This window comes from Coregonus lavaretus (genome assembly GCF_964263955.1).
Source record: "Coregonus lavaretus genome assembly, chromosome: 6".
In the NCBI taxonomy this organism is placed as follows: Eukaryota; Metazoa; Chordata; class Actinopteri; order Salmoniformes; family Salmonidae; genus Coregonus; species Coregonus lavaretus.
Genome location: NC_139993.1, coordinates 30,798,170 through 30,824,476, shown reverse-complemented (window position 1 = coordinate 30,824,476; position 26,307 = coordinate 30,798,170). Strand labels below are relative to the sequence as shown.

The window sequence follows — 26,307 nt, the reverse complement described above, 5'->3', positions numbered from 1 at the left end:
TAGAGACACAGTATTAACAAGGCAAGATATTGAACTCTAAGGCAGCCCGGAATAAAGAAAACAGAACAGGCGAAAACGCAAACAAACAAATCACGAACATAATCCCAGAATACTGCCCATCTGAACCCGCGGGCACTTTCAGACTACTCTGCCCAGGCCTCTGTCTGTGGTGGTGGTGGTGTTAGAATCTATGATCAGTGGGTGAGCTACTGATCATAGATCAGCCAACTGTTGACCTGGAGAGACTAATACCACATTCTACCACCTATCCCAGCGGTGCCTCCCTCCTATTAGGAGACGTGTAGGTGAAACAACATTCAGTATACGAATACAAACCAGTGTGGAGGATGGCTCCATAGGAGTATGGTGTGGCTAATCACACACCCACTCGGACACACACACAAATCACACACACACACACACAGTGAGCAAAGTGTGTTCCACCAGCGTGACTCACTGCACCCCCTCCCTGTTGTGAAATCAGCAGACAGGGTTGCTGCTATCGATCCTATTCTCCCCCAGGCTGTTACAGTACAGTACACAGAGCAGTCAGAGTACACACGTACACCCCCGTACACCCATACACACACGTAAACATACACACACACACTAGAGCTGTGATGGTCACAGAATTTTGGATGACGGTTACTGGTAAGCCAAAAGACCACAGTCACCGTTATAAACGTTTAAATAGCAAAAACAGTAATATGTACATTTCCTTGCAAAAGTATTCATCCCCCTTGGCGTTTTTCCTATTTTCTTGCATTACAAACTGTAATTTAAATGGATTTTTATTTGGATTTCATGTAATAGACATACACAAAATAGTCCAAATTGGTGAAGTGTAATTTAAAAAATAACTTGTTTCAAAAAATTATAAGAAAAACATAACGGAAAAGTGGTGCATGCATATATATTCACCCCCTTTGCTATGAAGCCCCTAAATAAGATCTGGTGCAACCAATTACCTTCAGAAGTCACATATTTAGTTAAATAAAGTCCACCTGTGTGCAATCTAAGTGTCACATGATCTGTCACATGATCTCAGTATATATACACCTGTTCTGAAAGGCCCCAGAGTCTGCAACACTACTAAGCAAGGGGCACCAACAATCAAGCGGCACCATGAAGACCAAGGAGCTCTCCAAACAGGTCAGGGACAAAGTTGTGGAGAAGTACAGATCAGGGTTGGGTTATAAAAAAATACCCAAAACTTTGAACATCCCACGGAGCACCATTAAATCCATTTTTAAAAAATTGAAAGAATATGGCACCACAACAAACCTGCCAAGAGAGGGCCGCCCACCAAAACTCACGGACCAGGCAAGGAGGGCATTACTCAGAGAGGCAACAAAGAGACCAAAGATAACCCAGAAGGAGCTGCAAAGCTCCACAGCGGAGATTGGAGTATCTGTCCATAGGACCACTTTAAGCTGTACACTCCACAGAGCTGGGCTTTACAGAAGAGTGGCCAGAAAAAAGCCATTGCGTAAAGAAAAAAATAAGCAAACACGTTTGGTGTTCGCCAAAAGGCATGGGGGAGACTCCCCAAACATATGGAAGAAGGTACTCTGGTCAGATGAGACTAAAATTGAGCTTTCTGGCCATCAAGGAAAACGCTATGTCTGGCGCAAACTCAACACCTCTCATGGTGGCAGCATCATGCTGTGGGGATGTTTTTCATCGGCAGGGACTGGGAAACTGGTTAGAATTGAAGGAATGATGGATGGCGCTAAATACAGGGGAAGTCTTGAGGGAAACCTGTTTCAGTCTTCCAGATATTTGAGACTGGGACGGAGTTTCACCTTCCAGCAGGACAATGACCCTAAGCATACTGCTAAAGCAACACTCGAGTGGTTTAAGGGGAAACATTTATATGTCTTGGAATGGCCTAGTCAAAGCCCAGACCTCAATCCAATTGAGAATCTGTGGTATGACTTAAAGATTGCTGTACACCAGCGGAACCCATCCAACTTGAAGGAGTTGGAGCAGTTTTGCCTTGAAAAATCTATAAGCCAAGCTTATAGAGACATACCCCAAGAGACTTGCAGCTGTAATTGATGCAAAAGGTGGCTCTACAAAGTATTGACTTTGGGGGGAGGGGGGGGGGGGGGGTTGAATAGTTACGCACCCTCAAATTTTCTGTTTTTTTTGTCTTATTTCTTGTTTGTTTCACAATAAAAAATATTTTGCATCTTCAAAGTTGTAGGCATGTTGTGTAAATCAAATGATACAAACCCCCCAAAAATCCATTTTAATTCCAGGTTGTAAAATAGGAAAAATGCCAAGGGGGGTGAATATACAGTGGCTTGTGTGTATATATATACAGTGGGGAAAAAAAGTATTTAGTCAGCCACCAATTGTGCAAGTTCTCCCACTTAAAAAGATGAGAGAGGCCTGTAATTTTCATCATAGGTACACGTCAACTATGACAGACAAAATGATGATGATGATGATGATGATATGCCAAAATGAGAAAAAATAATCCAGAAAATCACATTGTAGGATTTTTTATTAATTTATTTGCAAATTATGGTGGAAAATAAGTATTTGGTCAATAACAAAAGTTTCTCAATACTTTGTTATATACCCTTTGTTGGCAATGACACAGGTCAAACGTTTTCTGTAAGTCTTCACAAGGTTTTCACACACTGTTGCTGGTATTTTGGCCCATTCCTCCATGCAGATCTCCTCTAGAGCAGTGATGTTTTGGGGCTGTCGCTGGGCAACACAGACTTTCAACTCCCTCCAAAGATTTTCTATGGGGTTGAGATCTGGAGACTGGCTAGGCCACTCCAGGACCTTGAAATGCTTCTTACGAAGCCACTCCTTCGTTGCCCGGGCGGTGTGTTTGGGATCATTGTCATGCTGAAGGACCCAGCCACGTTTCATCTTCAATGCCCTTGCTGATGGAAGGAGGTTTTCACTCAAAATCTCACAATACATGGCCCCATTCATTCTTTCCTTTACACGGATCAGTCGTCCTGGTCCCTTTGCAGAAAAACAGCCCCAAAGCATGATGTTTCCACCCCCATGCTTCACAGTAGGTATGGTGTTCTTTGGATGCAACTCAGCATTCTTTGTCCTCCAAACACGACGAGTTGAGTTTTTACCAAAAAGTTATATTTTGGTTTCATCTGACCATATGACATTCTCCCAATCCTCTTCTGGATCATCCAAATGCACTCTAGCAAACTTCAGACGGGCCTGGACATGTACTGGCTTAAGCAGGGGCACACGTCTGGCACTGCAGGATTTGAGTCCCTGGCGGCGTAGTGTGTTACTGATGGTAGGCTTTGTTACTTTGGTCCCAGCTCTCTGCAGGTCATTCACTAGGTCCCCCCATGTGGTTCTGGGATTTTTGCTCACCGTTCTTGTGATCATTTTGACCCCACGGGGTGAGATCTTGCGTGGAGCCCCAGATCGAGGGAGATTATCAGTGGTCTTGTATGTCTTCTATTTCCTAATAATTGCTCCCACAGTTGATTTCTTCAAACCAAGCTGCTTACCTATTGCAGATTCAGTCTTCCCAGCCTGGTGCAGGTCTACAATTTTGTTTCTGGTGTCCTTTGACAGCTCTTTGGTCTTGGCCATAGTGGAGTTTGGAGTGTGACTGTTTGAGGTTGTGGACAGGTGTCTTTTATACTGATAACAAGTTCAAACAGGTGCCATTAATACAGGTAACGAGTGGAGGACAGAGGAGCCTCTTAAAGAAGAAGCTACAGGTCTGTGAGAGCCAGAATTCTTGCTTGTTTGTAGGTGACCAAATACATATTTTCCACCATAATTTGCAAATAAATTCATTAAAAATCCTACAATGTGATTTTCTGGAGAAAAAAAATCTCAATTTGTCTGTCATTGTTGACGTGTACCTATGATGAAAATTACAGGCCTCTCTCATCTTTTTAAGTGGGAGAACTTGCACAATTGGTGGCTGACTAAATACTTTTTTCCCCCACTGTGTATATATATATATATATATATATATATATATATATACACACATACATACAGTGGGGAGAACAAGTATTTGATACACTGCCGATTTTGCAGGTTTTCCTACTTACAAAGCATGTAGAGGTCTGTAATTTTTATCATAGGTACACTTCAACTGTGAGAGACGGAATCTAAAACAAAAATCCAGAAAATCACATTGTATGATTTTTAAGTAATTAATTTGCATTTTATTGCATGACATAAGTATTTCATCAGAAAAGCAGAACTTAATATTTGGTACAGAAACCTTTGTTTGCAATTACAGAGATCATACGTTTCCTGTAGGTCTTGACCAGGTTTGCACACACTGCAGCAGGGATTTTGGCCCATTTCTCCATACAGCCCTTCTCCAGATCCTTCAGTTTTCGGGGCTTTCGCTGGGCAATACGGACTTTCAGCTCCCTCCAAAGATTTTCTATTGGGTTCAGGTCTGGAGACTGGCTAGGCCACTCCAGGACCTTGAGATGCTTCTTACGGAGCCACTCTTTAGTTGCCCTGGCTGTGTGTTTCGGGTCGTTGTCATGTTGGAAGACCCAGCCACGACCCATCTTCAATGCTCTTACTGAGGGAAGGAGGTTGTTGGCCAAGATCTCGCGATACATGGCCCCATCCATCCTCCCCTAAATACGGTGCAGTCGTCCTGTCCCCTTTGCAGAAAAGCATCCCCAAAGAATGATGTTTCCACCTCCATGCTTCACGGTTGGGATGGTGTTCTTGGGATTGTACTCATCCTTCTTCTTCCTCCAAACACGGCGAGTGGAGTTTAGACCAAAAATCTATATTTTTGTCTCATCAGACCACATGACCTTCTCCCATTCCTCCTCTGGATCATCCAGATGGTCATTGGCAAACTTCAGACGGGCCTGGACATGCGCTGGCTTGAGCAGGGGGACCTTGCGTGTGCTGCAGGATTTTAATCCATGACGGCGTAGTGTGTTACTAATGGTTTTCTTTGAGACTGTGGTCCCAGCTCTCTTCAGGTCATTGACCAGGTCCTGCCGTGTAGTTCTGGGCTGATCCCTCACCTTCCTCATGATCATTGATGCCCCACGAGGTGAGATCTTGCATGGAGCCCCAGACCGAGGATGATTGACCGTCATCTTGAACTTCTTCAATTTTCTAATAATTGCGCCAACAGTTGTTGCCTTCTCACCAAGCTGCTTGCCTATTGCCCTGTAGCCCATCCCAGCCTTGTGCAGGTCTACAATTTTATCCCTGATGTCCTTACACAGCTCTCTGGTCTTGGCCATTGTGGAGAGGTTGGAGTCTGTTTGATTGAGTGTGTGGACAGGTGTATTTTATACAGGTAACAAGTTCAAACAGGTGCAGTTAATACAGGTAATGAGTGGAGAACAGGAGGGCTTCTTAAAGAAAAACTAACAGGTCTGTGAGAGCCGGAATTCTTACTGGTTGGTAGGTGATCAAATACTTATGCACGCAATAAAATGCAAATTAATTACTTAAAAATCATACAATGTGATTTTCTGGATTTTTGTTTTAGATTCCGTCTCTCACAGTTGAAGTGTACCTATGATAAAAATTACAGACCTCTACATGCTTTGTAAGTAGGAAAACCTGCAAAATCGGCAGTGTATCAAATACTTGTTCTCCCCACTGTATATATACACACACACAAAAATATGTGGACACCCCTTCAAAGTTGGCTATGTCTGCCACACCCATTGCTGACAGGTGTATAAAATCGAGCACACAGCCATGCAATCTCCATAGACAAACATTGGCAGTAGAATGGCCTTACTGAAGAGCTCAGTGACTTTCAACGTGGCACTGTCATAGGATGCCACCGTTCAGTTTGTCAAATTTCTGCCCTGCTAGAGCTGCCCCGCTCAACTGTAAGTGTTGTTATTGTGAAGTGGAAATGTCTAGGAGCAACAACGGCTCTGCCACGAAGTGTTAGGCCACACAAGGTCACAGAATGGGACCGCCGAGTGCTGAAGCGTGTAGCGCGTAAAAATGTTCTGTCCTCGGAAGCAACATCAGCACAAAAACTGTTCGTCGGGAGCTTCATGAAATGGGTTTCCATGGTCGAGCAGCCGCACACAAGCCTAAGATCACCATGCGCAATGCCAAGCGTCGGCTGGAGTGGTGTAACACTCACCGCCATTGAACTCTGATTCAGTGGAAACGTGTTCTCTGCAGTGATGAATCACGCTTCACCATTTGGCAGTCCGATGGACGAATCTGGGTTTGGCGGATGCCAGGAGAACGCTACCTGTCCCAATGCAAAGTGCCAACTGTTAAGTTTGGTGGAGGAGGAATAATGGTCTGGGGCTGTTTTTCATGGTTCGGGCAATGCCCCATAGTTCCAGTGAAGGGAAATATTAACACTACAGCATACAATGACTTTCTAGAGTCTAAATGTGTGGCAACAGTTTGGGGAAGGCCCTTTCCTGTTTCAGCATGACAATGCCCCCGTGCACAAAGCGAGGTCCATACAGAAATGATTTGTCAAGATCGGTGTGGAAGAACTTGAGTGGCCTGCACAGAGCCCTGACCTCAACCCCATCGAACACCTTTGGGATGAATTTGAACGCCGACTGCAAGCCAGGACTAATCGCCCAACATCAGTGCCCGACCTCACTAATGCTCTTGTGGCTGAATAGAAGCATGTTCCTGCAGCAATGTTCCAACATCTAGTGGAAAGCCTTCCCAGAAGAGTGGGGGGACCAAAAGGGGGACCAACTCCATATTAATGCCCATGATTTTGGAATGAGATGTTCGACGAGCAAGTGCCATTAAAACCTTTGGTCATGAAAGCACAGAATCGTCTAGAATGTCATTGTATGCTGTAGCGTTATGATATCCCTTCACTGGAACTAAGGGGCCTAGCCCCAACCATGAAAAACAGCCCCAGATCATTATTCCTCCTCCACCAAACTTTACAGTGGGTTTTCCCTCGATCCCGACTAGTCTCACAGTCCCTGCCACTGAAAACATCCCTACAGCATGATGCTGCCACCACCATGCTTCACCGTAGGGATGGTGCCAGGTTTCCTCCAGACGTGACGCTTGGCATTCAGGCCAAAGAGTTCAATCTTGGTTTCATCAGACCAGAGAATCTTGTTTTTCATGGTCTGAGAGTCCTTTAGGTGCCTTTTGGCAAACTTCAAGCGGGCTCTCATGTGCCTTGTACTGAGAAGTGGCTTCCGTCTGGCCACTCTACCATAAAAGGCCTGATTGGTGGAGTGCTGCAGAGATGGTTGTCCTTCTAGAAGGTTCTCCCATCTCCACAGAGGAACTCTGGAGCTCTGTCAGTGTGACCATCGGGTTCTTGGTCACCTCCCTGACCAAGACCCTTCTCCCCCGATTGCTAAGTTTGGCCGGGCGGCCAGATCTAGGAAGAGTCTTGGTGATCCCAAACTTCTTCCATTTAAGAATGATGGAGGCCACTGTGTTCTTGGGGACCTTCAATGCTGCAGACATTTTTTGGTACCCTTCCCCAGATCTGTGCCTCGACACAATCCTGTCTCGGAGTTCTACGGACAATTCCTTCGACCTCATGGCTTGGTTTTTGTTCTGACATGCACTGTCAACTGTGGGACCTTATTTAGACAGGTGTGTACCTTTCCAAATCATGTCCAATCAATTGAATTTACCAGAGGTGGACTCCAATCAAGTTGTAGAAACATTTCAAGGATGATCAATGGAAACAGGATGCACCTGAGTTCAATTTCGAGTCTCACAGCAAAGGTTCTGAATACTTACAGTACCAGTCAAAAGTTTGGACATACCTACTCATTCAAGGGTTTTTCTTTATTTTTAGTCTTTTTTACATTGAGAGCTGATTGAGAGAATGCCAAGAGTGTGAAAAGCTGTCATCAAGGCAAAGGGTGGCTATTTGAAGAATCTCAAATATAAAATATATTTGTTTAACACTTTTTTGGTTGCTACATGATTCCATATGTGTTATTTCATAGTGTTGATGTCTTCACTATTATTCTACAATGTAAAAAAGAGTAAAAATACAGAAAACCCCTTAAATGAGTAGGTGTGTCCAAACTTTTGACTGGTAGTGTAAGGTATTTCTGTATTTTGCTCTTTTTAAAACCTGTTTTCGTTTTGTCATTATGGGGTATTGTGTGTAGATTGATGAGGAAAACAATTGTATTTAATCCATTTTAGAGTAAGGCTGTAACGTAACAAAATGTGGAAAAAGGGAAGGGGTCTGAATACTTTCCGAATGCATTGATACAGTATATATTTTTAAAGAAGCACATTTTCTCCTCTCCTCTGCTCCTGACTGCATGTGCTGCTGCTGTTGCCTAGGCAACCAAAGACTCGTTTTCTACAACACCTTGCTTGTTTTAGCAAGGAGCAAGAATGTTTCATTATGTTGTAAAGATTCCATGTTACCGCGGAAACTGATTCAATGCTCAGCTGTCCCATCTTCAGTCAGCTGTTCGTTCCACACGACATTTATTTTAACACTTTTTTTTAACGGTTATTTTATTTTCATGACGGTCTTCATCCATAATCGTCGGTTACACGATTATACACACACACTTATGCCAAGACATTTAAACATAAACGTGACATACACCATCCATTCACAGACAAACTCACACAGACAGACACATCTGATCTCCAGTCCACACAGCCCAGCCCGTACACACTGTGACACCCAACCACCCAACCCTTTTCTGTGTATTAAAACATACACTGCGACACCACATACAACATAAGACAACACAAAACCAATAATTTCTCAAGCTGAACATGTTACAACAAATGATACAGTGTTGCTCCAGTTAACCACAAAAGAACAGGAAGTAACTTGGCGAAAGTGCGATTTTGTGTTTGGAAAATTCACTTGCTTCCTCTTAACCTTTTACACTTGTGGAAATTGACCTATATGGACAGGGCTACATTGATTTTTTTCTTACAGAAAAAATATGAATAGCATATGCATAACCATGGTAGCAATTAAAAGGGAACAGTTTGGAGATTATGGGAAAATTATTAGACCAAAGGTGAGGACACAACAGTTCACCTGACAGAAGACTGAATCCACTGTTGATTTTATGTGCATTTTACATTTACTGTACTTTTTGCTGCATTTGTTGTTAACGAACTCTGAAAATACTCTGGATACATTTAGTAACATGATAAGAATATCCCTGGAAAATATGGGTTAGGTGCAACATAAGACAAAAAAAATTACAGTTTGAGTGAGAGGCCTAACTGGTGTCTCCAAGAGGCCACACACCTCTCCAAAGTGTGCACAGTTCCTAAGTAATTTCAATGCACTTTCAAAGAAGAGTGTTCAACTATAAGGTGCTTTTTTGAGCTCCACTAGTACCTTATACCTTATAGTTGAACACTCTTCTTTGAAAGTGCATTGAAATTACTTAGGAACTGTGCATAGGAACTAGAGCAAGCACACTTTTTTTGGAACACAACCCTGCATCCCTCATCACACAATTACTGTTGTTGTTTACGCAATCCAAAAACAGTCCATTATTTATCGCAATCTGGGTCAGGTGGGTATAATTTGAAAGCCTGTTCTATTGCCAACATGACTAGCTAAGTTATAAAATACAATATTACAGTGTTAGGCTTTCACAGTGCCATTCAGGGAAACAGATTATACATTTTGGTGCACATAGAAAGGAGTCATGAGTGCATTCAGGTGCGTGTGCCGTGGCAAATTTTCTTCACAATAGACAAACATTCAGAACAACCCAGGGTATGACGCCATGTAATCTTGTAACTGTACGTCGAACAGTGATCATAAACGTTGACACTGTATATGACATGAGTTTTATGACATTGAAAACTGCACATTTGGATTGCTTGTACGACATCAAAGCGGTATTTATTATAATCCTCAACGTCTCATCTTTCAAAATATATAATATATAGAATCCTCTTAAAGATGCACTATGCATAAATCGCTCCGCCATTTCCTGGTTGCAAAAATTCTAAAAGTTTGCCAAATTTCAGTTTATGTGACAAAACAAGCAAGTATAGCGTAGAGAATCACCTTACCATCTAAATCGCTGTGAAATATATTTTCCATAACCAGAAATATTGTATTTTTCAGCTGGTTGAAGCTGGTGTACAAACCCGAAAGTAAAAGACGCAAAAACGAAACATAAGAACGGGAAGCATAGAAATAGCGCACATAGAACAGATCTACCGCTTCTTAGACTTGCTTTCAATGAGAATGACAGATCTACAACACATTTCTATGTGAATTTGGTCAGGCCACCCAAAAAATTACATATTGCAGCTTTAATTTACAGTATTTCTCTCACTCAAACAACAAAACATTTGCAAAAGTTGCCCAATTAACGGGAGGAATGGTGGCAACCTCTTGTCACGCGAGGTGCTCAAGTTCAGAACGGCTGTCAGTCAAAACCCATACAGAGCTCTGAGCTCTGACGTCATGTATAGCATGTTACTGTACAGCCACTGCGTTGTACATGAACCAGAAGGATACAACACTTGAAATACAGTCTGAAACCACAACTGCTTGGATTGAGGTTGAACTGACTGCAAAAAACAAAGACTGAATAAAAGAGTCAAGATACTCACATACCCCACACAAGATCCAGTTCTACATACATACCCTAAGCAGGAGTGTCTCCGACCGTGGCTGCTGGGGCCATAGCTTAACTGGCTTCCCTTCCTGGGGAATTGGTGATCTTTGTTCATCGTGGGTCAAAGCTTTTGGCTGCTATAGTGTATGACTTGCTGGGCTAACAACAAAAAAGAGGCTACACACACCCACAACAACAGCTGGGAGACGAGCTGGAGCTCAGATGGAGCTCATCCTCTCCGAAGGGCTCTCCTGCCTGGGCTGTACCCACCACATGCTGCTACCGCCTGGGGAGACCCAGGGAGCGGTGGGTGGGTAGGTGGGTGTCCCCCAACCAGCCCCCCGATCACAGGTATTCTGGGGATACTGGGGTAACTGTAGATCAGGAGAAGGGGAGAGGCAGAAAATGTAGGAGTCCCAAGTGCTGTAGGCTACGCAGGTCTCAACAAGACCAGTGGTATTCAGTGCTCCAGATAGCTTTCTTGAATTGCTGTATTAGGATTCCATCTCTTTTGTCGTCCAAAATTCAGAGACCGGTTCTTAAACACAAAGTCTCTCACTGTCTATCTTAAACACAAAGTTTCTCACAGTCTCTCTCTCAGCCTCTCTGTCTGTCTCTACAGAAAGGGGAAATCCTGCGTGATACAGTAACCAATGAGAGAGAGAAGGGAATGAGGTTCGAGCGAGGAGGGCAGAGCGAGCGTTGACATCTCTCTGCAGTGTGGGAGAGCTTGCGCCGTCCCCAGAGGTTATGGCTGTGGGGGCTGCACCCAGGGCCCATCCTAGTCCCCACAACTGTTTTGAGATTTTTCAGGATATCTACAGTAAAAGTGAAACAGCCTGCAAACACAAGCTTTCAGTTAAGGAGGAAGTTGATTCCAAGAAATTGCGGAAGCGTTGGCCTCTTCCGAGGAAAGGAGAATCCAAGACTTCAGATAAGTATGCCAGAAGCAGATAGTAAAGTTAGAAAGGTATAACTCCCATACCTACCATATTCCCAGGTGCATAGAGAAAATGTTAATACTGAATAGAAAAAATAATAGTTTAAATGTTTTCTGATGCATTCTGATCTTGTTGCCGTAGACTAGCTTTGTACGTCTGGACTTGTCTGTGGGTTTCTTCTGCTACTGGGTCTCTCTCTCTGGTGCCTGGCAGCCCTAGCCTAGCGCAGGCCGACACGTGGGATCGACATGCCTCCCAATGTGGCACGCCCTTCGTTCCCCCTAAAGCTAAATAATGACATGGTGTATTGTTAGCTTCCACAAATAAGGGGTAGCCAGGGGTGAGGGTGCACTCAGATGTAGTTCCTGGGGTCTGGGATCTAGCACAGCACAGCACAGCACACACACACACACACACACACACACACACACACACACACACACACACACACACACACACACACACACACACACACACACAGGCACACAGGAAAAGCACACACAGTCTGCAGTCAGTGATAAAAACAGAGATAAAAACATCACTGGACGGCAGTTAGCCTAGCTGTTAAAGCGTTGGGCAAGTAAACGAAAGGTGAATGGTTTCGAATCCCGAGTCGACTAGGTGAAAAATCTGTTGCTGTGCCCTTGAGCAAGGCATTTAACCCTTATTACTATTGTAAGTCGCTCTTGATATGTGTGTCGAATAAATTACAAAAATGTACATTACAAAAAAGTTTTCAAGCCCTGCAGTTGAGAACCTCCAGGAAACTGCTACCCACAACATACAGTATGCAATGTCACTCTTGCACAAAGTGAGTCCACCAATATAAATTCATAACATATTTGATGTACTGTAGATGAGACTGTAATTGAGACAGCCTTTTTTGCACTGCGCCACAGACATGCCAGGGCTGGAATAAAAGCATGCACACCCAGTAGCGCTGCAGGTTTTATAGAACAGGCAATCTCAGGAAAACTCGTAATCACAACACCTGCAGACACTCATTAAAATACCACAGTAATAATCATCCACCCTGGACGCATTGCACCAGCAGCGGGACGACACCAGCCTCGGGGACAACCACAGGGACGCGGTGCGGGTCGACCAGGGCACCAACGGTGAAAATCCCTGGTCAGCAAAGCGTCCAGGATGTCCACCGCAGGAACCCAGCACCACTCCTCTGGGCCGTACCCCTCCCAGTCGATGAGGTACTGGAGACGCCCCGCCTGACGCCTCGAATCCAGGACTTCACGGACAGAGTGCGCCGGACCTCCCTCGATGTCCAGAGGAGGAGGCGGGGCGTCACTGGGTCCAGCCTCAGCGAGGGTACCAGGCACCACTGGCCTGAGGAGAGACACATGAAAAGTCGGGTTAATGCGGTAATCAACAGGGAGTTGCAAACGGTACGTTACCTCATTAACCCTCCTCCGGACTTTAAACGGCTCCACAAACCACGGGTTCAGCTTCCGGCAGGGCAAGCGGAGGGGCAGGTTCCGGGTGGAGAGCCAGAACCGGTCGCCTGGAGAGAAAACAGGCGCCTCACTGCGATGGAGGTCGGCCTGTTCCTTGTGCGGACGCATGGCCCGCTGGAGACAAGTGTGCGCAGTGTTCCAGATCTCCTCAGCGCGCCGAAACCACTGGTCCACCGCAGGGGCCTCGGTCTGGCTTGGATGTCAAGGTGCCAGGGCCGGTTGATACCCCAACACACACTGGAAAGGAGTGAGGTTAGTGGAGGAGTGGTGGAGGGAATTCTGCACGTACTCAGCCCAAGGTAGAAAATCCGTCCACTCCCCCGGCCGGTCCTGACAGTAACACCTCAGGAACCTGCTCACTTCCTGATTGACCCTCTCCACCTGCCCATTAGCTTGAGGACGGTACCCGGAGGTGAGACTGACCGTGACCCCCAGGCGTTCCATGAACGCTTTCCATACGCGTGAGGTGAACTGAGGACCACGGTCTGACACAATGTCCTCTGGGATCCCGTAGTGCCAGAAGATGTATGTAAAGAGAGCCTCCGCAGTTTGCATGGCCGACGGGAGCCCAGGCAGAGGAAGGAGGAGACAAGCTTTGGAAAACCGGTCCACAACGAGGGGGGAAGGTCCCCTGGGAGGGGGGAAGGTCAGTGACAAAATCCACCAAGAGGTGGGACCAGGGTCATTGTGGAACCGGCAGGGGAAGGAGCTTTCCATAAGGGAGGTGTCTGGGTGTCTTAGACTGGGCACAGATGGAGCAGGAAGAGACGTAAACCCAGACATCCCTAGCCAAGGTGGGCCACCAGTACTTCTCAGTCAGGCAGGCGATGGTACGGCCTATCCCAGCATGACCCGACACAGGCACCGTGTGCGCCTAGGAAAGGAGGCGGTCCCGCACACCCATGGGCACATAGGCGCGGATCTCCGAGCACTGTGCAGGTGCAGGTTCCGTATGCAGGGCCTGCTGTATGTCTGCGTCCACGTCCCACACCACTGGTGCGATGATACGGAACGGAGGGACGATGGGGGTCTCCTCTCACTGCCTCTCCTCTGCGTCATAGAGGCGAGACAGGGCGTCCGCCTTCACGTTCTTCGAGCCTGGCCTATAGGAAAGCGTAAATTGGAACCTGGCGAAGAATAGAGCCTACCTGGCCTGTCTCGGTTTAGCCTCTTCGCTGCCCTGATGTACTCCAGGTTGCGGCGGTCCGTCCACACCAGGAAAGGGTGTTTGGACCCCTCCAGCCAGTGCCTCCACGCCTTCAGAGCCTTTTTGACCGCCAAGAGTTCCCGGTCCCCTACGTCGTAGTTCCTCTGGGTGGGGCTCAGCTGCTTGGAGTAGAAGATGCAGGGCCGCAGTTTTGGAGGGGTTCCGTTGCGCTGGGGCAGCACTGCCCCGACTCCTACTTTGGAGGCATCCACCTCGACGATGAAGGGGAGTGAGGGGTCGGGATGTGCCAGCACGGGAGCAGTGGTGAAGCGTGGCTTCAGCGTCTCGAACGCCCTCTCCGCCTCCGCCGTCTAACGAAGCCACTGGGGACCTCCTCTCAGCAGGGAGGTAAGAGGTGCGACCACCGTGCTAAAGCCCCGGATGAACCTCTGGAAATAGTTGGCGAACCCCAGGAATCGCTGGACTGCTTTCACAGAGTTGGGGATGGGCCATGACCTGACTGTTCTGACGCGTTGCTCATCTCCACTCCCTCCGTGGATATGAGATAGCCCAAAAAGGACACGGACCGCTAGAAACATTTATCTTGTTTAATATAGAGATTATGCTCCAACAGTCTTCCCAGCACACACCTGACTAACAAGACATGCTGGGCTCGGTCAGCAGAATAGACCAAAATGTTGTCTATATAAAACACTACACACCGTCCCAGCATGTCCCAAAACACTTTGTTAATAAAGGCCTGGAAGACTGAAGGAGCATTAGACAGGGAAAAGGCAGTTTTCCATTCATCGCCTGCACGAATGCGCACCAGATTGTAGGCGCTCCTCAAGTACAGTTTCGTGAAGTACTGCGCCACGTGCATTTGTTCGATGATGGTTGGAATGAGGGGTAAAGGATAGCTGAACTGAAAGGTGACTTTGTTCAGTGTTCGATAATCAATGCAGGGGCGCAGTCCCCCATCTTTCTTCTTAACAAAAAATAAGTTTAAGGAGGCTGGTGATGTAGAGGTGGCGGATACAACCCTGCTGGAGGCTCTCCTGTACGTAGGTCTCCATGGCCTCAGTCTCCGCGTCGGAGAGGGGATAGACGTGACCTCTCGGGAGGACTGCGTCAGACAGCAGGTCAATGGCACAGTCCCAGGGGTGATGAGCAGGCAGGAAAATGGGGAACAGAGGGCACATATATACACATACTAATCAGGGGGAATGGGAACCAGGTGTGCGTAATGAGACAAGACAGTCCGGGGTTGGTGGTAATGATCCATGTCAGCGAAGCCTAGAAAGCCGGTGACGTAGACCTCCGGAACTGGTGAACGGAATGAGCAGCAGTACCGGGGGGATCCGTGACAATAGCCATATTTGGTAAAAGACCAAGTCCATATTATGGCAAGAACAGCTCAAATAAGCAAAGAGAAACGACAATCCATCATTACTTTAAGACATGAAGGTCAGTCAATACGGAAAATGTCAAGAACATTGAATGTTTCTTGAAGTGCAGTCGCAAAAACCATCAAGCGCTATGATGAAACTGGCTCTCATGAGGACCGCCACAGGAATGAAAGACCCAGAGTTACCTCTGCTGCAGAGGATAAGTTCATTAGAGTTACCAGCCTCAGAAATTGCAGCCCAAATGGAGTTCAAGTCACAGACACATCTCAACATCAACTGTTCAGAGGGGACTGTGTGAATCAGGCCTTCATTACATTTACATTTTAGTCATTTAGCAGACGCTCTTATCCAGAGTGACTTACAGTTAGTGAGTGCATACATTTTTCATACTTCATGGTCGAATTGCTGCAAAGAAACCACTACTAAAGGACACCAATAAGAAGAAGAGACCTGCTTGGGCCAAGAAACACGAACAATGGACATTAGACCGGTGGAAATGTATCCTTTGGTCTGGAGTCCAGATTAGAGATTTCTGGTTCTTTGTGAGACGCGGTTTGGGTGAACGGTTGATCTCCGCATGTGTAGTTCCCACCGTAAAGCATGGAGGAGGAGGTGTTATGGTGTGGGGGTGCTTTGCTGGTGACACTGTCTGTGATTTATTTAGAATTCAAGGCACACTTAACCAGCATGACTACCACAGCATTCTGCAGCAATACGTCATCCCAGCTGGTTTGGGCTTATTGGGACTATCATTTCTTTTTCAACAGGACAATGACCCAACACACCTCCAGGCTGTGTAAGTGCTATTTTACCAAGAAGGAGAGTGATGGAGTGCTACATCAGATGACCTGGCCTCCACAATCCCCTGACCTCAAACAAATTGAGATGGTTTGGGATGAGTCGGACCGCAGAGTGAAGGAAAAGCAGCCAACATGTGCTCAGCATGTGTGGGAACTACTTCAAGACTGTTGGAAAAGCATTCCAGGTGAAGTTGGTTGAGGGAATGCCAAGAGTGTGCAAAGCTGTCATCAAGGCAAAGGGTGGCGATTTTGGGGTTACTACATGATTCCATATGTGTTATTTCATAGTTTTGATGTCTTTACTATTATTCTACAATGTAGAACATAGTACAAATAAAGAAAAACGCTTGAATGAATGGGTGTGTCCAAACTTTTGACTGGTACTGTATGTAGCCTAAAACGTTTGATATAAATATTAGTTTAGAACAGTGGGTTTAATTGTTATAGCTACAATGCTTCCACTGGTAATGAATGAGTGAAGGAAATGTGACTGTTACATTTCAAACTGCTATGGAATGAAAGTACTGCTTCAGTACCTCTTCACATTGAACCACAGCCAGAAGATGGGTATATTGTGGGTACATTGTTGTTCTGATGGTCTCATTTGTTGCTCATATGGTACTTATTTGTTGCATGAGAAATACAGTGTTTCCCCTATGATTCTTTTCAGCAGCAGTGGCCAATGGTAGGCCATCATCTAGGCCACAGAGACCACATTTAGCTGTTTTAAAGCTAATTTCCTGCAATTCTACACCTTTTGCCATGTGGCTGAGAGAAAAAGTGCAGTTTTAAAGCAAATTTCCTACAATTCTACACATTTTGCCATGGCTTATCCTGTGTTCTTATGCTATCTCAGTTTTGAATTTTAGATTCTCACCGACTGTCTAGTTTTTATTTTGGTGATTGTTAGTTCTCAAAGATCTTATAAAAAAAAAATAGCTCCATTATCGTTTCTACATACTATATATCTGGTTTTAGTCATTTATGTTTACACTGAAAACATTTTACCATCCCATTGTTTTGGAGGATGTTTTTGGAGAATGTTTTTTACTTGGTTGGAACGAATAGGGTCCTCACTGAGTTCCCTGAATTCCTATCAGACCTTGTAGTCATGGCAGATAATATTCTAATTTTTGGTGACTTTAATATTCACATGGAAAAGTCCACAGACCCACTCCAAAATGCTTTCGGAGCCATCATCGACTCAGTGGGTTTTGTCCAACATGTCTCCGGACCTACTCATTGCCACAGTCATACCCTGGATCTAGTTTTGTCCTGTGGAATAAATATTGTGGATCTAAACGTTTTTCCTCATAATCCTGGACTATCGGACCACCATTTTATTAAATTTGCAATCGCAACAAATAATCTGCTCAGACCCCAACCAAGGATCATCAAAAGCCGTGCTATAAATTCTCGGACAACCCAAAGATTCCTAGATGCCCTTCCAGACTCCCTCCACCTAACCAAGGATGTCGGAGTACAAAAATCAGTTAACCACCTAACTGAGGATGTAAATTTAACCTTTCATAATACCCTAGATGCAGTCGCACCCCTAAAAACAAAAAAACATTTGTCACAAGAAATTTGCTCCCTGGTATACAGAAAATACCCGAGCCATGAAGCAAGCTTCCAGAAAATTGGACCGGAAATGGCGCTCCACCAAACTGTAAGTCTTCTGTCTAGCTTGGAAAGACAGTACCGTGCAATATCGAAGAGCCCTCACTGCTGCTCGATCATCCAATTTTTCCAACCTAATTGACGAGAATAAGAACAATCCAACATTTATTTTGATACTGTTGCAAAGTAGGATAGCTTTCACTTCAGCAGTGATAAATTCATTAACTTCTTCGATGAAAAGATCATGATCATTAGAAAGCAAATTACGGACTTCTCTTTGAATCTGCGTATTTCTCCAAAGCTCAGTTGTCCTGAGTCTGTACAGAACTGCCAAGACCTAGGATCAATGAAGACACCCAAGTTTTCTTTATCCTGTATCTCTTGACACATTCATGAAAATAGTCATGGCCTCTAAACCGTCAAGCTGCATACTGGACCTTATTCAAACTAAACTACTGAAAGAGCTACTTCCTGTTCTTGGCCCTCCTATGTTGAACATAATAAATGGCTACCTATCCACCGGATGTGTACCAAACTCACTAAAAGTGGCATTAATAAAGCCTCTCTTGAAAAAGCCAAACCTTGACCCGGAAAATGTAAAAAACTTTTGGCCTATATCAAATCTCCCATTCCTCTCTCTCTCAAAAAAAGCTGTTGCGCAGCAACTCACTGCCTTCGTGAAGACAAATAATGAATACGAAATGCTTCAGTCTGGTTTTAGACCCCATCATAGCAGTGAGACTGCACTCGTGAAGGTGGTAAATTACCTTTTAATGGCGTCAGACCAAGGCTCTGCATCTGTCCTCGTGCTCCTAGACCTTAGTGCTGCTTTTGACACCATCGATCACCACATTACTTTGGAGAGATTAGAAACCCTAATTGGTCTACACTGACAAGTTCTTGCCTGGTTTGGACTTATCTGTCGGAAAGATATCAGTTTGTCTCTGTGGATGGTTTGTCCTCTGACAAATCAATTGTAAGTTTCATCATTCCTCAAGGTTCCGTTTGAGGACCACTATTGTTTTCACTATATATTCTACCTCTTGGTGATGTCATTCGGAAACACAATGTCAACTTTCACTGCTATGCGGATGACACACAGCTGTAAATATCATTGAAACATGGTGAAGCCCCAAAATTGCCTACCCTGGAAGCCTGTGATTCAGACATAAGGAAGTGGATGGCAGCAAATGTTTTACTTTTAAACTCGGACAAAACAGAGATGCTAGTTCTAGGTCCCAAGAAATAATGAGATCTGCTGTTGGATCTGACAATTAATCTTGATGGTTGTACAGTCGTCTCAAATAAAACTGTGAGGGACCTTGGCGTTATTCTGGACCCTGATCTCTCTTTTGACAAACATATCAATAATATTTAAAGGACAGCTTTTTTCCATCTTCGTAACATTGCAAAAATCACAAACCTTTTGTCCAAAAATGATGCAGAAAAGCTAATCAATGCTTTTGTCACTTCTAGATTACACTACTGCAATGCTCTACTCTCCAGCTACCCGGATAAAGCACTAAATAAACTTCAGTTAGTGCTAAACACGGCTGCTAGAATCCTGACTAGAACAAATGGCCCCGTGTAGCTCAGTTGGTAGAGCATGGCACTTGCAATGCCAGGGTTGTGGGTTCGATTCCCACGGGGGCCAGTATAAAAAAATATATAAAAAATAAAAAAAGCGTCTGCTAAAATGACTAAAATGTAAACAAAAAATTTGATCATATTACTTCCTGTTAAGGCTAGGGCTGATTTCAAGGTTGTACTGCTAACCTACAAAGCATAACATGGGCTTGCTCCTACCTATCTCTCCGATTTGGTCCTGCCGTACATACAGTTGAAGTCGGAAGTTTACATACACTTAGGTTGGAGTCATTAAAACTCGTTCTTCAACCACTCCACAAATTTCTGGTTAACAAACTATAGTTTTGGCAAGTCGGTTAGGATATCTACTTCATGCATGAAACAAGTAATTTTTCCAGCAATTGTTTACAGACAGATTATTTCACTTATAATTCATTGTATCACAATTCCAGTGGGTCAGAATATTACATACACTAAGTTGACTGTGCCTTTAAACAGCTTGGAAAACTCCAGAAAATGATGTCATGGCTTTAGAAGCTTCTGATAGGCTAATTGACATCATTTGTGGATGTATTTCAAGGCCTACCTTCAAACTCAGTGCCTCTTTGCTTGACATCATGGGAAAATCAAAAGAAATCAGCCAAGACCTCATAAAAAAAATTGTAGACCTTACTCAGTTACACTAGCTCTGTCTCTGAGGAATGGGTCAAAATTCACCCAAGTTAAACAATTTAAAGGCAATGCTACCAAATACTAATTGAGTGTATGTAAACTTCTGACCCACTAGGAATGTGATGAAAGAAATAAAAACTGAAATAAATCACTCTCTACTATTATTCTGACATTTCACATTCTTAAAATAAAGTGGTGATCCTAACTGACATAAGACAGGGCATTTTTACTAGGATTAAATGTCAGGAATTGTGAAAAACTGAGTTTAAATGTATTTGGCTAAGGTGTATGTAAATGTCCAACTTCAACTGTACCTACACTCAATTTCTATGGTGATTCTTATGAAACCAGTGTTAAACATGTCTGGAGCAAATTGAGTTGTAAAACCATGATGCATCTGCAATCCTAAAAAGACACTTTCGTTATCAACTTTGTGCCGAAAATATCCAGTTTTTTTTATTTTTTATCACTCACAGCCGAAGATATTAACATTTATATAAATCCAATGTCTGTCATGTTTCTGGATGACGTGATGACGTCGTTGCTGCTCGCGCTGCTTCCAGTGTGCTCTGAGTGCTAGTGCAAAGCCATTATCGGCTCTGTAAAGCAGATGACAACCGTCATGAAACAGCGTATGCGAACGTGAGTAGATTATGTTGAAAACAATGGTCGGCCATCTTGGACACTGTTTCCAGTTCATATATACACTGAACAAATATATAAATACAACATGTAAAGTGTTGGTCCCATGTTTCATGAGCTGAAATAAAAGATCACAGAAATGTTCCATACGCACAAGAAGATGATTTATCTCAAAGTTTTGCACAAATTCAGCATTTTATCCTTTATCCAGATGTGGCATATCAAGAAGCTGATTAAACAGCATGATCATTACACAGGTGCACCTTGTGCTGGGGACAATAAAAGGCCACTCTAAAATGTGCAGTTTTGTCACACAACACAATGCCACAGATGTCTGAGGTTTTGAGGGAGCCTGCAATTGGCATGCTGACTGCAGGAATGTCCACCAGAGCTGTTGCCAGAGAATTTAGTGTTAATTTCTCTACCATAAGCCACCTCAACCTCGTTTTAGAGAATTTGGCAGTATGTCCAACCTGCCTCACAACCACAGACCACGTGTAACCACGCCAGCCCAGGATCTCCACATCCGGCTTCTTCCCTGCGGGATCGTCAGAGGGGGGAGGGGGGGTGTTGAGGAGTATTTCTGTCTGTAATAAAGCCCTTTTGTGGGGAAAAACTCATTCTGATTGGCTGGGCTCCCCAGTGGGTCAGCCTGGCTCCCAATTGGGTAGGCCTATGCCCTACCAAGCCCACGCATGGCTGTGTCCTTGCCCAGTCATGTGAACTCCATAGATTAGGGCCTAATTAATGTATTTAAATTGACTGATTTCCTTATATGAACTGTAATTGTTGCATGTTGTGTTTATATTTTTGTTCAGTATACTTCAGTGTAAAAAGCTCTGATCCTAAACCCTGATCCTAAACCCTGACTTAATACTCACATCAGCCGTTAGGGGGGTAAACCCTAAAACTGTCTTTGGATCAGCTCTTATCAGCAACTTAAACCAGCCTGATAGAGAAAACAAACTTGTTAAAATAGATTCCCATATCTCTACCCCGAGTCCTACGTGTTCATCTGGTCAGCAGATAAACACGGGTGATACACCACAAATAGGTCAATCCAAGCCCAGGACTCACTGCCATTTTCTGATTTACAGGGATTTCCCCAAAGCTGTGCAGTAACATGTTGACAGAGACATAACCAGACACTATAGGCCTACACACACACAGACAGCGCTTCCCATTCTGGCAAATGCATTAGTAGATAGAGCTGAATACTTTTCCAAAGGGCATGTGCTTCAACCCATTTCAAAACGTTTGTGGGTGACTCTAAATTCTGAAATTCAACAGAAATCTATGATACATACTGCACAAAAAAATGCTATTTGCCAACAGTGATTGTGAAGACATACAGTAATTGAATGCCAAAAAAGTAGACAGTTCAAGACACACAAAGTTCCAGACATCAGTGATGAATCACTATAAAGAAACTCAATAACTAGAAGCAGATAAGAGTTTCTCAATCCATTTGTACAGGAAAAAAGAAAAGTCACAGAAGGCAAATCATTAGTAGAGGGGAATTGGTCTAGCATGTTGTGTAAAGAGAGGTTTTAGAGGGTTTGGGTCACGCTATTGGCTTCCTCAAGTTTACCCTGCAGGTTATGACCCGGGCCATGGAAAATTAATCTTTGATGCCAGAAAAGACTGCTAACTGTTTTGGGAAGGCTTGTTTTGGATCACTGTGGCCATCCATAGCTCTTGGAAATCTATGAAGTTCTACCTGAGTTACTTTGATCTGTATAGCTCTTGTAGAGTTAGTATGATTTGGCCGGTGACATTCCACCTGTGTTGACATCACAGAGGAATCATGGGTAACATTAAAGTAGACCCATAACAGAAACCGATTAAAAAACACCCTCAGGTGAAGAGAGGTGTCTCTGCTTTTGTTTAGCCAGGTTGCTAAGTGTGAAGGCATCTGTACATCAGATACAGAGCATTGTGTTGACCTATGGCTGGCCTGCTGAACAGTACTGAACACCTGAGGCAGAAGACGAGAGGCTTGTCTGCCGCACTGTGAACAAAAGGCTTCATTAAGATGCCGACACAAGAGACATTAACCCATGATTTTGACTCAGGAGTTACCTTCAGACTAGGCCAGGAGGCTGTGTTAGCAAGCAGACCCCATGACAACTACATGACGCGGAACAGCAAGTGCTAGCAGTGTGACGGCTCCAAAGCAAAGCCCTATTACATTAACTATTAGTCTCCTCAATCGACTTCCTTGGCATCACATAGGGAATTCAAAGGGGTAACTATCTGGCATCTTAATGCCTTCAAGGGGTAATTATCAGGCATCATACAAAGAAGTGCAGGTAAACAATAGGCTGCATGGTTTGCGCTGTGACCCATCTAAAAACTTTTCTTGTGGCATCATCCAACAAAACAAATCTTTCAGGCAACAATCAAGTCTTCACCCAGCACCCATAAGGAATCAACCCACCATTTGGGAAAGACAGCTCTGACAAATGGACAACTATTGTATCATAAAGCATTGCATCAAAGTTTCTCATTGTCAAGTATCGTAACATAAAACGTATTGTATCGTAACCTGGGTGTGTGAGACAGGGTGAAGCGCCTCTGCAGGGTGATGCTGCGGTTCATGAGGAGCTTGCGGAAGAGGAGCGGAGAGTTGCAGGGTGAGTCCCGGGGGGACATCCTGGGGGAGCCGCAGGGCGAATCCTGAGCAGAGCGTGGCTTCAGTTTGATGGGCTGGGTCCGGACAGCGCGGCCGAAACCGCTGGCGGAGGAGGGCCCCTCCAACAGCGACGTGCTAATCCAGAGTGCCTCACTCATACTGGCATGGGCATACGGGTGATTCTTATGGAGCAAATTAAGTTGTAAAACCATGATGCATCTGCAAAAATGAACTATCATTTGATGACTAAGATGTCTAGTTTTTGGCAAAGTGTCTTATTTTAAAGAAATTTTTTTAAAGCCTGAATCTTGTACATTTCACCCCAAATTCTCATTTTTTTAATGAGTCAGGATTAAATTCTCTGGACTTTTACTTTAGAAAACCTAACTTATTTGAATAAAACACAAAATATGTTGCTGTAGTTTGTCCATAAATCATACAAATTGTATACTAGTTGAAGTTTACATTAAAGTATAATATTGTGGACATGTGTCTCATAACGTAATACTTTTTAAAGTTCCTGAAAAAACTCTGTTTTTAAATAAAGTTGTATTCACCCATGATGCATCATCTAGAGGAGTCTTAGAAGTTAGGTTAATTTATTCACTTATTAGCCTTCAGAATTACGTTCTTATTCTCAAAACATCCCCTTTACCCCACTTGGCCTTCTCATTACCGAAATGGCAAAAAAGCTGAAATTGGGAAAACGTCTTATTAAAATGTTTGGGAAATTGTGGTAAAATGCATCATATCTGATCAAAAAACATAATAATCATTATGAAATATATCCTAATCTTAGTGATCAAATAGGACATTTGGTTCAAAAAAAAAAAAAAAAAAAAAAATTAATACTTTCGTGAGAATAATGCACCATCCCCTCCACTCCACTGCTGCTGCTGGGGATGCTCCGATGTTCTGGCCTTTTAGCTGCCGATCTCCACCCAGAAAAGTCCACCAGGATGCGCTCTCAAATAGTTACTTTACGTAATGCTCTTCACATAAGGTGTCCACAGGCATCTCAAAAGAGTTGTCAAAGGTTTGAAACTTGAAAAACGTTAATCTTCAGAGAATGTACCAATGTACCGTCACAGAATGTTCTACTTTCCTTTTGGGATTGAGAATCTCTCCCACCTTGCTCAGTATAGTGGTCTACTGGTCTTGCATGATAGACACAGACACAAGTGTGGTGCGAGCCCTCCCATCCAGGATAAGCTCTGTTTACATGGTGCTGAGAACTTTCCCTCCCCCTGCCTAAATATGGCCGGCTTGAGTTAAAAAGGGGGGGTTTACTTTACAATCATTTCCTTTCTCAGTCAATCGGCCTGTAAACATTAACCAGTCAGAGCCACATTTTCACTCTCCCTCAACAAACACATGCCTGAGCTGCTGTGTTCAGGCTTGGGAACAGGTCTTAGCTGACAAGGCCTGTTTGGTTCTTCATTATGCTCAACCACTGACAGAATGATCAGGTGAATCCAGGGGAAACATTTCTATAGGCTATGCAATTGCGTGAGTAAACAGAGTGATGGCCTCTATTAAAAAGAGGAGGATCCCATCAGCTTTTTATAGGCCACACCTACTATATTTATTTCTCAACTTTCCTAATATTAAGCATATTGCTTCTCTTTACAACAGGATGGCATGAAAATTAACCATGTGAATAGCGTCCTCCATTCGCTGTTTTGAGACAGGTGCATGATAATGGTCCATTATAAATCAAAACAAATGTCATACATACATTACTTGGTATATGTAAAGACAAGATTAAATCAAGAATAGTCTGATGGGTGACAATATCAGCCTATCACTTGTGAATTATATATTTGCTGCCGGGAAATTTGAGGCATTATCAAGTGCTTGTCAAATTGTGAATGAGAGACTGATGAAGTGTGTCCAGCCTCCGCAAAAAACAAAGCAGAGCTCATGCCTTTCATGCAACTTTTTTCAAATCATCATTAGAGTCGCATCATGCAGCCTTAGAATGTATTAAAAATCAAAACATATAGCCCAACATTTGTATCACAACTAAAGTTACATAAATAACTCTAAATTAAGCATATAGGAGTCCCTGTTTCTTTGTTAACCTCTCAACACAGAATAGCCGCATGTGCGCACTCCCTCAAATCCTTTCTATTTTATTCAGCTATGTTCAATTGTATTCTTCATACTATAAAATAATATAAAATAATGCAACAGAATTCTAAGCAAATCTTGTCTGCTAAATGAACTAGCGTAGCACACAGCTATATGGCATAGCCAGATCAGGGCCTAACATAAGGACAACTCAGAGTATGCTATTCTGTTCTTCTAAAATAGACTACATTTTCTTCATATCATGCTTCTTTAGACCTGTCTAAAATAAATAATGGATTTATTGTGATGGTGTAGGCTATATTACATGGATTTATTATACTTTTTTAAATGTAGATGTTCCAAAGGTCTGCATCAGTGGCTTGTAGGCTATGTGTGGAAGCCAGGAGATGCTAAATGTGTTTGTTAATTAACGGTCAATTACCGTAAGACCAGCGGTTATTTGTGACAATCACTGGCTGACAAAATTTAATGACTGCCACAGCCCTAGCCAGGCGCACCGGTTTGTGTCAAGAACTGCAACACTGCTGATTTTTTTACGCTCAACAGTTTCCCGTGTGTATCAAGAATGGTCCACCACACAAAGGAAATCCAGCCAACTTGACACAACTGTGGGAAGCATTGGAGTCAACATGGGCCAGCATCCCTGTGGAACGCTTTATAGTACAAAGTAAAAAGAACACATTATGTGCTACCTAGAATGAATAACATGCTTTTATAAAGAGGGCCAGG

At 43.9% G+C, this 26,307-nt stretch overlaps 1 protein-coding gene across 3 annotated transcripts in view; it reads right to left on the bottom strand.

Annotated features, from left to right (window-relative positions):
• LOC311131174 (3',5'-cyclic-AMP phosphodiesterase 4C-like) overlaps positions 1-24,638 on the bottom strand; it is a 90,431-nt gene extending 65,793 nt beyond the window's left edge. Inside the window, exons 1-2 of one of the 3 annotated variants that reach the window (XM_084164020.1) lie at positions 24,337-24,638; positions 23,398-23,666 (exon numbers count right to left, since the gene is read on the bottom strand). In XM_084164020.1, the coding sequence (XP_084020146.1) occupies positions 23,398-23,642 (245 nt within the window). In that variant the 5' untranslated portion in view covers positions 23,643-23,666; positions 24,337-24,638. The other 2 variants (XM_084164021.1, XM_084164019.1) reach the window with 2 other exon arrangements.
• Positions 24,639-26,307: the final 1,669 nt, after the last annotated feature.